General features: G+C 37.3%; 1 protein-coding gene across 1 annotated transcript in view; it reads right to left on the minus strand.

The window, feature by feature from the left end:
* LOC134493900 (sodium-dependent neutral amino acid transporter B(0)AT1-like) overlaps window positions 1-13,377 on the minus strand; it is a 30,183-nt gene that overhangs the window by 7,754 nt on the left and 9,052 nt on the right. The window contains exons 4-11 of the mRNA XM_063298732.1: window positions 10,595-10,776; window positions 8,811-8,921; window positions 8,025-8,137; window positions 6,357-6,485; window positions 5,888-6,044; window positions 4,219-4,423; window positions 3,407-3,566; window positions 1,774-1,936 (exon numbers count right to left, since the gene is read on the minus strand). Coding sequence (XP_063154802.1) covers window positions 1,774-1,936; window positions 3,407-3,566; window positions 4,219-4,423; window positions 5,888-6,044; window positions 6,357-6,485; window positions 8,025-8,137; window positions 8,811-8,921; window positions 10,595-10,776 — 1,220 coding nt within the window. The remainder of the gene's footprint in view (window positions 1-1,773; window positions 1,937-3,406; window positions 3,567-4,218; window positions 4,424-5,887; window positions 6,045-6,356; window positions 6,486-8,024; window positions 8,138-8,810; window positions 8,922-10,594; window positions 10,777-13,377) is intronic.

Here is a 13,377-nt window from a genome sequence, read left to right on the forward strand (position 1 = left end):
GGAAGCAGAGGAAGGGACTTAAGATAAGCATAGCACGCACAACAACAGACACAGACCCCGGCCGGATGATTCAGCCATCAGGGGACAAAAGAGGAAGAAGGAAAGACAAAGACAAGGTGGATCACGAGGCACACCCAAGCTGTTAGCAAAAGCACAACGGAGATCGCCCAGCTGACAGCAATCACCGGCTGAAGGAGGAAACCGATTATGGGCAATCCCGGGGCACCAGCTGGGGCCCCGCAACCCTTCACCTACCGGCACGAAAGCATGCAGGACAAAGGGGGGATGACGCAACCCAAGGTGAGGGGGCGCTGACCGGCGCGGGGTATTTAAACCCCGCACCGGCGCGCTCCCTTCACTCTCAGCTTTTTTCACGTCTAGCTCTACGTTTGAATAAACCTGAACCTGCTCTTCTCTGAATCAGCGTCTGTGTTTTACTCAGCGGTAGGCAGCGCATGACACCGGCTCTTCGGCTTTGAAATGGAGATGAGCACTGCCCCCTAGAGTCGGACACGACTGGACTTCATGTCAAGGGATACCTTTACCTTTACTATGATCAGGCTAAACAGATTTTTTTTTCCTCCAAAGGCTAAAAGGCATGGAGCTTCAGAATGAGGTTAACAGGATCTCACAAAGAAGCAGAGTGTGGGCTGCAAAATTTACAGTAAATTTTTGTAAATATTATGCAAATAATATTTACATTATGTAAAGATACAGTGCATGTTTCCCAGATTCAGAACAGAATGTTTTTAGAGCTAGGTATAATGTTCTCCCTTCTGCACTTCTGCAGGATAAACACTCTAAAAGGCATTAGGTTAGCACACTTGCCCATATGAATCAGAGGACATTTAAGACAATATAGTATGTTATATTATACTGTATTTTCTGTGATCTCTTCAGGAGTTATATTCTGCCCCTTCTGAACCATTATCCCAACAGAATGGATGAGTTCCATGTTAAGTTTATTCTTTCATACATAAAACATTATTACCCTCTCAGTAGCCAAACAATGAAAATGAAGCAACAGAAGTATCAAACATGACTAATCACAGTTTCATGGATGAATATATTTTTGTAGATTTGTTGATCCGTGATTGAAAAGACTTGTCTACATCACAGAAGCAGTCTAGCAGAGCAGTAAGGACCTGGAATTTCACCAGCAGCACTTTTAAAAGTACACAGCCAAATTTCTCAAACCCTGTTCAATTATTCTTCAGTTTGGATCAGCCAGAGTCAGGAAACTGTGCTTTATACTGGGTCAGATCATTGGTCCATCCTGCTCAGTTATTGTCTGGCTGGCAACAAAATGCCAAGATTTTGGAAAGAATTCTTTTTCCACAAACTTTTAATTGAACAAACCAGATATTGAACCTGGGACCTTTTGCATGCAAGACACATTGAAACAGATTTTCTCCCACTTCTCCCATTTTTAACTTCTCCCAAACCATTGTTATATATATTTTTCCAGACAATTTTTAAAAAACTTTCCTGTAATGCCAGATTCTAGAATTTTCCACAAAGACAACTGAGTTTTCTTGCAGCACAGACATGCTTCAATAAAGGTACAAGCATCAAACTTTTGCATTCAATTAGTAACTAGTCACATTAAAACGGCTAATTCATTTCCTTGGGGATAAATAATTTGTTTTGCTTATTTTTCTTTGCAAAAATCTCCAGCAAATAGTTGCCAGGGGGTATAATGAACAAAACATGAGAAATGACAAGCTTTTGATATAGGATTTGGAACATGTTTCCTTGAACAGATATACTTACATAGCTGGGATCCCAGGTAATATATTCTACATTTTCACTCACTTTCACCACAAAGTAAAACAAGAAAATAACTAACATGATGATGGGACTGATAACTCTCCAGGTGGCTTGCCAGAAAATATTGGGTTTGTGCCCAATCATGAACTTAATGTCATCATTAAATCTGGTAATGAAAAAAGAAAGGAAAATTAGGAGTCTGAGGGCCAGGTTGCACATGAAGTCTAATTACTTGATAACCAGCATGTGTGAATGGGCCATCACAATAAAAGAATATTCATATCTGCTCATGAAGTTCAGTGGTTTTCAATAGAAACTGTTCATACATTCAGATGAAGCTCAGTGACTGCAGCAAAATCAAGTGATGTATCTGTATGTTTAGCTCGTAGTCAAGGGCAGTTTGCAGGTCATTTCGAGAAATTGGAAACCCACCTAATCTCCTGTGTTAAGAAATGATAAAAATCTGCAGATATGATGACGGATATATCCCAGTCCTAACTAAAAGTAAACCTAAAGGGATAGATGGAGGCACCACCATTCAGAGAGCAAATTAACTCTCATATTTATATTCACATGTGGAGAGAAAAAAAAATCCCATGTATGGAAATTTAACCCTGAGTAGAAAAGTTAAGGATCCACATTAAACAGTACAGCATACATTGGCAGTTTCCAGATTAAATTATTGATTGATTGATTGATTGATTGATGAAATTTATATGGTCGCCCATCTCACAAAAAGTGACTCTGGGCAGCATACAACAGTTGAATAAAACAACAAATATATAAAAAACGATCCGTATAAAAATATTAAAAATCATTATTAAAAATTAAAATATTAAAAATTTCAAATACTGTGTACAAACCACAAGGCACAGAGAGGGTGAATATATCAACCACAATAGTGGGGCCATCTAAGAAAGCCTCTGGTTCCCTGGGACCCCCAGGCCTGCTGACATAACCAGGTCTTGAGGGACTTCTAGAACATTAACAGGGATGGAGCTAACCTGACTTTGGGGGGAAAGAATGTTCCATAAGGTGGGTGCCACAGCAGAGAAGGCCGCCTCCTGGGACCCACCAAACCTAAGTCCCTAGCAGATGGTACTCACAACATGCCTTCTCTGCCATATCTAATGGGGTGGGCTGATGTAATCGGAGAGAGGTGATCCCTCAGATAACCTGGTCCCATGCCATGAAGGGATTTAAAAGTTAAAACCAGCACCTTGAATTAGACCTGGAAGCAACTGGGCAGCCAATGCAGCTTACAGAACAGAGGTGTGGTATATGCTCTTCTAGGAGCACACATAACTGCCCACCCCACTGCATTCTGCACCAGTTGAAGATTCCAGATACTATTCAAGGGCAGCCCCATGTGGAGCACATTACAGTAGTCCAATCTAATGATTTATTTAATGCTTTTTAAAAAGTCTGCCTTGAATAAATAAAAGTTAATATTTGTTTACTTTTTTAAAGTTAAAAGTAATGCACATAAATTCTCTTACATATTTAAATCACTTGTTTTCCTTGTATTTAAGGATGGGGAAAAGATGACTTGCTTAAGACTTGTTACCATGAGAGTTCCTGGTTATTGATTGCCTAACAAAAGACACTTTAAAAACACTTTGCATCTGTATCTTACCTGTCTATCCCATATATGTAGACAACTGAAAACATCTCACAAAAAGCTATTATCAACAAGGGAATGGATCCAGCAAAGCTATCAAAAAGAGCCAACCAATAGTTGCCAGAACTCAGCACAAAAATAATTGCAATCAAGAAAGATCCCAAACAAATCAGGCCTGTAAACAATTAAACAAAAAGCAGAAGGATTAAGAGATGTTGCCAATATATGAAGCTTCTTGAGACATGAACTTCAGTATACATTAAGACTCTATGTTTCAAGCAAGGTTATAGACACACAAGAACAAGCTCTTTTAATCAGTGTTGTACCATATTATTTCTTAGCCCAGGCTAGTCTTCAAATTCAACCACCTTGTCCCTGGGAGTAGGCACAAAACCAAGTAAGGAATAGTCATCTAATTGAAAGAATGCTGCTTCTGAATTTAACTTCTTACCCCTCAGAAGAGTTCAAAAGAGTCACTGTGCAAAAGTGAACTGTGTTATTCAGTGTTACAAACAATTTCTGCCTCATCCATCAGTGGCATTCAGCACCAAGAGGTATATTTATTTGGTTTACAGGAAACCAAGTGGAAAACCAATGCAGAGTTAGAGGGATTTCTCTTTTCCCAACCTACTGCTCTATTAAGTCTCCGAGCAAGTATTAAACTGATTGTTCAATTACCATCTTATCTTTAAAACCATGATTCATACTGAAGCTAAACTTCATATCCCTTTTCTTTAAAAAAAAAAGCCAGTATACCTGCAATCTACCCATGTTGCACCCAGGGCAAACTATCACCCCCTCCGGTTATATTACCATTTTCAACTAACCTGTAACAAGTTCTTTAGGCCATTTTTTAGGTATAATTCTGAGATCTTGCAGGGGTACCATCACACCTTCCATATTCCCAAACATAGATGATAAACCCAAGCAGAACAGCATGATAAAGAAGAGGATTGACCATAGTGGAGAGATGGGCATTTTGGTGATGGCCTCAGTGAAGACGATAAATGCTAAGCCAGTTCCTTCAACTCCCTACATAAGATTCCAAATCAGAGAAACAAGTTATACATTACTAATTTTCAAATATATTTATTAGACTGACGGTGCCTTTGGTTTCCTATATTTAAATCTAAATAATTCTTTTTCCAGCAAAGAATCTAAAAGTGTGCAAATTTGGAACTAAATTACAACTATTTTCAAAGCTATGCCTTCTCTCTCTCTCTCTCTCTCTATATATATATATATATATACACACACACACACAAACATAAATACATACACACACAGTATATGTTTTTTTAAGCAGCAACTCAAGATTCAATTATAAATATTATCTATTATATCTGTTTATTTTATCTGTTATCTCTTATAACATTAATGTTTGGGGTCACCTGATGAAGTTTATGAGTCACAGGTTCAGGACAGACAAAAATGTTCTTCAAACAACTCATAAATAACTTGGAGAATTTATTCCCACAAGTATTTTTTTAAGGCATAGAATATTATGATAATCAACCATTAATTGACATGACATCTCTCTGTTGAGACAGGTAAGTCTCTATCTGTCAAATACTGAAGATAAAGAACAATTAGAGAAACCTTTTGCCTTCATGTCATGCTACTAAACTTTCCAAAACATTCAGTGGCTCTTTGCATTTGGAACTAAATGCTGGTTGTGGCAGATTTCTGGTACCATCCCCAAAAAGTGTCTTCTTTCCAAACATTCCTTGAAACCCATATTTTCCATATGGCTTTTGACTTATTGCAACCCAGCATGACTTTCTCTGGATGCAGAGGGGACTATAAATATTTTAAATAAACAAACAAAGAACATCAGCATCTTAATCTTTATGTCTAGTTTAATATTTGACTGGCTTAGCTCTCTTCCTCCCTAGTTTTCCCATTAATCTATTTAGGTTATAAATTGTTTGGGAGTGGACACGTCTTGTATGCATAAATAAAAATATGAGACATAATTATAATATTCTAGCATGGCTCTTCCTCTGTTCTTCATTGCATAAAAAATGTCCTTCATCTTTTTTACACAGTTGTGCAGTATACAGGCAATGTGATAAATCTGTTAATTCAAATCTAATCCCCATTTAACAAAGGTTGGCTAAACAGAATTAAAAGTCAGTTTGCTTTGTTTATTATTTAGACCTAAATCCCATCTTTCTATGCCCAAAATATACAAGGCCCATTTGAATCATTGTCAGCATTATCTTCATTAGTATTAACCATGGTAAATGCACTGTTAATAGTGTTTGCTAAATTAGTAAGAAAGAGATGGAAAAAGAGAAACATAATTCACAAAAACATAATACATCTGAATATTTTAAGCATGAACAGATTAAAAAATAACCAGTAAATTATGATTAAAAATCCCAGGTTTCTCCTGCATTCTATGAATTTTTTTAAAAAAATAGTTTTAAGTGCCATTAATTCTTCCCATCATTCTAACCCAGCAAATGTATATGTTCTGTGTTATCACCTTACATCAGTTAGAAATGCTTCCAAGTCACAAGTTTCAAACTTAAGGGTTGAAAAGATTGCTGGCTCTGTCTTGTTATACCAAGCTTGCATGTCTAGAAAATTGTCTTCAGTTATGTTACCATCTGGCAAATCAAATGCATTTGTCAGAGTGAGGATATTTCTGCAAAAGGGAAAAGAAAATAGAAAACTCTTCAGTATTATAATCTGGATCATAGAGAAACAGATAGTCACAGTTGCCATTTCTTTTATGAGACTGAACAAGACTGAGGGCAACAGTATGCATTTGGTCCAATCTATAAAATAATATGGACAATGTTCTGAAGGTTTCAGTGCCCACTGCTGGAGACAGCTCCTCCCCATTTCACCATCCATTCAGCACCACTTGGACTGTTCAATTGTTGCTGTAGTTTAGACAAACAACCCCTTTTCAATCAGTAGTAATATGCTAACTAGGAAATAAGCAGCAACTCACCTGCTATAGCAATCATCATATCTTTCTGTTGCTCTGAATCCAATGATTGTGTATATGACTGTGGCTGCATAAATGGATGTGAAGCCATTTATCACAGAAATGATCAAGGCATCCTTCTCACAATTATTGCTATAAACAAAAACAAGGAAGGCAGCTGATTTTTCACAACAGTCTCTGAGAGCTAGTATGTCAGTCTTGGACCTAGGAAAGCCAGTTTTAGGTCCCCACTCAAGCATGGACTAGTCTGCATTTTCCAGCCTTATGTATCTGTCAAAGTTGTTCTGATGATAAAATGTAGGGAGGATAACACTATTTGAGATATGCATGCACAGAAATAAGACTTTTGATATATTCCCAACACTAGATTAAGATTTCTATGAGAATATACAGTGTTATCTTACAGTTCTGACAATCTCAAGTTGGTCTTTGTAATATGAAAAATATGCCATGTATCAGTTCACACACTGCATAAAACCATAATATGGTTGGTTTGTTTTTCCCTTGGAATGCTGAATGAAGTCAGCCACTCTGGTTCTTTCTTTCTCCCCCCAACACCCACCCACTCACCCACACCCACACCCACACATATATACAGTGTATCATATATACAAACATAAATGGAAGCCGCCCTTTCTACATAAAGCTGTCCAACCACTATTCAGCCCTTTCTATAACAGTTTAAAAAGAAATGCTTTCAGGATGATCTGCAGCTATGATCATTAGCATTTCGATTAGCTAATTTTATTTTATTTTTTTCCAAATTACTGGCAAGCAGGGAGAAGATCAGTTCCATGCTTTATTTCTTACTAGTGTGGAAATTAATTACTGGAGGGTAGAAATGAAGTGGCAAACTTACAAAACTGGGGAGCAAGTTGGAGGGAGGGAGGGTTGGGAAAGCATGAACTTTCTGACTTAACGGAAGAATGGTCCTTCAGAAACAGAAAAGCCTTTGAAGATGCCCAGACTATTGAAGGAACTGATAAATGGGTCACTTCACCAGAATAAAAACTATTTTTTCAAGCCAAGGAAAAATCAAAATAGAGAAAGTTTATTCAAAGCTGGGGGATGGGTCAAAAAGATGCCCTATAGCAGTGTTTCTCAACCTCAGCAACTTTAAGATGTGTGGACACTAACTCCTAGAATTCCCCAGCCAGCATGGGTGGCTGGGGAATTCTGGAAGTTGGAGTCCACACATCTTAAAGTTGTTGAGATTGAGTAACACTGTTGTATAGATTTGGGGTTAAACAAAACTGCTGGTGTGACCCCCTTATAAGAAAGACTTGTAATAGTCACTATGAAAGAAAGGTGAAGAAGGCTTTTTTAGGTTTCTGAGTTCTTACCATTTGCTTTTACTCGTGAAAAGGGTGGAATTGGTTACTACAGGGCAAAACAATAATATTAAATATGTACAGCTTTAAAAAGGATTTGATAAATATATGTAAATAAATTTATAAATGAGCATATAAAATGTTTCAGACTCAAAGGCAGTAGACCTCAAACCTTAGCTGCTAGAGACAGCAAACATCATTTTCTTAGATTCTTATTATTAATAAAATTGGGGACCAGAAGTGTCACCAGAAATATTATTTCAAATTATATCCCTGATTCCTTTTCTGAAAGTATGTCATAAAAAAAGAATTAGTCCTTTTTTGCATAATGGCAACTTACTGAACTGAGTTATAACTGGAGAATGAGATGAGGCCTCCAAAGGCAAGGGAAAAAGAATAGAATACTTGGGCTCCAGCATCTAGCCAGGTGACAGGGTTAGCCAATTCAGTCACCTGCAGAAGAAGAAGGAAAAACAAGGTTTTAAAACTTAAGTCACATGTCACCTGTAGAGAAAAGTACATTGTTTAGAAGCAGTGCCTTTGAGCTTGCAATTTATTCATTTACAAGAAATTGTGGAATGGGAATAACCCCCATTAGGACCATCCTATTCTTGTGGATGGTAGGTTCCTATTAGAACTTGAGGAAAACTCATAATCATATGCACACGTGAGTAGGATTTCTTGCAGGGGTCAAAGTAACATCATCTTTGTGCTTCTTCCAATTTCAGTGCAAACTGACTCAGGAAGACAGGCTAGGTTTAGCATCACAAAAGGATGAATCCCATTCCATTCAGATAGCACAATCATTAGTTTTCTTAGGTCAGCTTAAATGCATTCCAGCCCTGAACTGCCTTTTGTGAAAATTGCTTCAAGTTTGCCAGAGAAAAAGCTGCACAGATGAAGCTCCAATCTTCATAAGGGAGGAAAGATCTTCCTTCAACCTGTAAATGCCCCAGTAAACCAGGGAACTTTGACCCACAAGGTTTCTCATAGTTAAAGGACTGATAATAAGAAGAGAAACAGTGCAAACTGCATTGGAACTGGAGGTAACACAACTCTTCTGATGTTAACTTAATGAAATTTATGTTCTTTTCTTTAGAGACAAAAATATCAAATTAATACTTACATTTGGTGTAAAAAGAAAAATAATACCACTGGTAGATCCTTTCAGAGTCAAGCCACGGATCAGGAAAATGGTAAGTACAAGATATGGAAGGGTTGAAGTCACATATACTGCCTGAGGAAGAACATGTACCACTGAGGATTATAATATGTACATTTATCTTATGTTAATTTCATTTCTCTTAAGATTGAAAGATTGATCACAGAACTGTATTTGGAGGCTCACCAGTAATATCAATTAGGTTGCCAGATACAAGAGACATGGACTTTTCTATGGTGATCCCTTATCTCTAGAACACCCTCCTCATTATCTATCTTGGTAGATTTTAAATACTTACGTCTTTCTTTGGTGATGCTGGAATGGTTTTGAATTGGTTACTTGCTTGTTTGATAATTATGCAATAATTGTCTAAGCTACATCATTTGTCTGAAGTGTTTTCCTTTGCTATTCCAGTTTAATATTTTGGATACTGGTTTTAGTTTATAAGGATTTATGGCATGAAAGATAGCTTTGATTACCATGGGTCATTATCTTTCAGTCTAATCTTCCTCATAAAGTTGTGTTGAGGATACTTTTGGAGTATGGAATACTACAGTAAAACCTCAGTTTTACAGACCAGTTATGGGGAAAGGGTGTCCATTAAAACAGAATGTCTGTTAAATGCAAAAGTATATAATATTTGCAAATTTTATATAATTAGGGAATTTTTACATAATTTATGTTTTACAGAAAATCTGCTAAAATGTCTGAATGTTTCTGGATTGATTTACCAAACAATGGACTTCACTTAGATTTGGTCCACTGCATCTCAAGTCCACCAAAATGGGGACCTGTAAAATCAAGGTTTTGTCATAGCAAAAGCTCCTGCAGGAAAGATGGGATATATATCTAATGAATATATAAGCATTTTCTTTCACACACTATTGAAATGTAGATAAAACAGGAACAATCTCTCATTGCTTATGTAATATATTAATAATACTACAAAGACCCTAACAGTAATTTAACAAAAGTAAAACAGTTTGAATGAAGAAAATGCGTGGAAATGTGAAGAAAATATTTTTGATCACAACCCTTAGTGCTCAATGTATTTCATACATATTATCCCAAAATGCAGATTGATAAAGTGTAATTGTGCCGTGGAGGCTACTTTGCCTAGTCTGGCTCACATCTTGCTGATACCACCTAAAACAAGAACCAGGTAAGTAAGGTCAACATAAGAAAGGAGTCATGTCTAGCAACAACGTCCTCCCTCCCGTCTCCAATATGGTTCTTTACCTAGATGTTACCATGGAAGGTGGAAAACACAGAAGCAGCTCCTCCACAAATTACTTTTTTTTTTCTGAAGTAACATTGTATGCAAAATTGTTCACTGACACACTATAGCCTGCAATTTTTCTGTAGTCTACAGATCCCATGCTGTGATGTTCAGGTCTTTCTTTATTAAGAGCACAGCTGGACATTATGTGGTAAGGGAATGCTGAGACTGGGAAAAATTTATGGTGGAGATCTGGCAGGCAGCAGGGAAAATAACTTCCTCAGCCCACTTATTTTTCTCCCATAATTCCTCTCTATTCCTATCATGTTAAGTCTGTCTCCCGCCCACTGCCAAAACTAGGCGGTTTTCCAATTTCTACACTCAAGCTGTGAGAAAATGGCTGCGAGGAGACCATTTAATGTGACTTTTCTAAACAAGGATGCTGTGGAATAATTTGCAAGAGCAATTCTGGGTAAGGAGAACAAATATAAGGAGCATTTCCTCCTCTCTGCAAATAAGACTGAAGTACCTTTCCTGTTGTTTCAATGCCTCTGATTGTGCATACATACAGCACTGCCCAGGCACAAATCAAGCAGAGCAAAAGCCACCATTGTACACTCCCAGAATCTTCAATAGAGCTGGAGATGTTTAATGTCTTCCTGTACCAAAAATAATCCACTGGAGAGCTCTTTGCACATTCCTCTATGAAACCTGAAAACAGGAAGACATTCAGTGACCTGTGCCAGATTTATTTTTTTAAGCAGCAGCATATGAGTTTGTAAAAGAAGAAAAAAACACCCATGAATTCTGATGTTTCCAGATGAACTAAATGTAAAATTAGGGCTTTAGACTATTGAGTAATTAACAATTTGAATAAAGTAAGCTGCATAAAGTTGCATAAGGCAAAATAATTAAAGGGGAAAAGTTTACTTTTTTTAGTACCTAAGATACTGGTAAAAAGGTAAAGGTTTCCCTTGACGTAAAGTCCAGTCGTGTCCGACTCTAGGGGGCGGTGCTCATCTCCGTTTCAAAGCCTTGGAGCCGGCGTTGTCCATAGGACACTTCCGGGTCATGTGGCCAGCATGACTCACGGAACGCCGTTACCTTCCCGCCGAAGCGGTACCAATTAATCTACTCACATTTGCATGTTTTCGAACTGCTTGGTGTGCAGAAGCTGGGACGAGCAACGGGAGCTCACCCCGCCGCGCGGTTTCGAACCGCCGACCTTCCGATCGACAGCTCAGCGGTTTAACCCGCAGCGCCACCGCGTCCCAGATACTGGAGAGACCCATAAATTTCAAAAGCCTTCATTAAGCTCAATATGCTAAAATGACAGCTTACCTGAAGGCCTTCCAAAACACAAAAAGGCCTAAGAATATGAGAATACTGGTGATGTATCTCCTTTGAGAGATGATTCCAGATGATGGTTGCTATTATGAGAAAGGAGTTCTCATAGCCCCTAGCACAAAAAATGCATCTCACATTTATGTTCTGAAACATATGTGCATGATTTTCTGGAACTACTTCTAAAATAATGAACAAAATCATCCTTGCATATTTTAGATACCTCATTTAATATGGCTTTCTTAAGCCTCACCCTCAACCCAAGATGGCAGAATGAAACAACCTGCTTTATGTAGCACAACAAGGAAGGAATAGTGCGATGAAGACACAAAAAATTGTTTGAGCAATGAAGTAAGTCTAGTACTTGTAAAGTGCTATCAGCTCTAACTTGCGTGAAAGTCTACTTGCATCTGTTTCAGGCAGCAAAATGGTACTGGCTGGTACTGGTTGAACTGTTGCTTGTGTGAGGAAATTTGGTTGTATTAAATTCCTATCATCTGGAAGATGCCACCATCTATATATCGGCAGTATTTGGGACTCACCATGCTATATAGGGGTTTTCTGGTCTGAAGGGCAGTGATTTTTGTGGATGTATTCAACAGGAAAATAAATTCTCAACAATGTCAACAATTTTTGAGTGTCCCCTTAGAAATCACATTGTAATGGTGCCATGGATTTCTTTCTCAGGCTGTCAAACAAATTATGAAGATTACTTTATTCAAACCATATGATTTTCAATAGATTATATTTACCTACATTTACATGGATTGAAGAATCACACTAAGAAATCGTATCTTCTCTTTTAGCTCAATGTTTCTCAAGCTCAGCAACCTTAAGCTGTGTCAACTTCTACTGCCAGAATTCTCCAGCCAGCATGCTGGCTGGAGAATTCTGGGAGTTGAAGTCCACACAACTTAAAATTGCTGAGGTTGAGAAACACTGTTTTAGATGATGCCAGGCAGCATCTTAAAATCATATTTCTCTCTTAAATTACATAAATAAATATCCTTTCTCTAATATAGCAGAAGCCTTGTAAGTTTCTGCACTGTTATTTTTTTTAAACAATTATATTAAAAATAGAATCAGCTGGTTTGTAATTAACTTATTAATCAATATTTCCTCTTCAAAGGAGTGTGGAATTCTATGACTTAAGCAACATATTTTGAGTAATATTTGATGGAAATTAGAAAGGAAGGCAGGCAATGACAAAAGGACTTACATAGTACTATTAATATACAAATATGGATTATTATAATGAAGCATCTGAAGAGACTTGAAAACCCTATTTTTCCTCTTTTCAGAATGCTTTTCAAAGAGAAAGTTCCTGTAGGACTATGTATTATGTACTGTCAATTACACAGTATCAGTGCTTTAAAAATATCTAAGCTTATTTCGATAACTGCTTTAATCAATCAATTATGCTACCTATATAACTGAAAAAAAATCAGTGCTATAGCAACCAATCACTTGCATCTTTCTGCAGTTTTGATTTGTAAATGGAAGGCAACACCTCAGTGTAGGTCAGGCAGAAAATTATCAGAAAGATTTCAATGACTCATTCATTGGGTTATGTTGCAAAAAAGCAATCTCTTTCAGAATATATATAATAGTTATTTATCATAAACTTCAACCATTACCCAAAATATTACCAATGCGTGCTAAGTAGACACCAACACCCAACACCCCTTTTGTTCCCAATAAATAATGAATTATTCCTTGTATTAGATGAGACACACCTGAATACCAAAGTCCAGATTTAATTATCAGCATGATAAGGATTCAGCAATAAAATGATGCTTTTATTACTTTCATTTATAATAGCAAGTCTTTAGTAGGCTATTGTCACCAATCCAGCAGATTTGGTTAAAAGTCTTGCATGTTCTCTGGGGGAAAAATATGTTATATTTTTGTTACATTATTTCCCCCAAGAAGCCTTCTCATGATGGCTTGTCAACTAGAGTAAGCATC

The sequence above is a fragment of the Candoia aspera genome, chromosome 3, assembly GCF_035149785.1.
Source record: "Candoia aspera isolate rCanAsp1 chromosome 3, rCanAsp1.hap2, whole genome shotgun sequence".
Lineage (NCBI taxonomy): Eukaryota > Metazoa > Chordata > Lepidosauria > Squamata > Boidae > Candoia > Candoia aspera.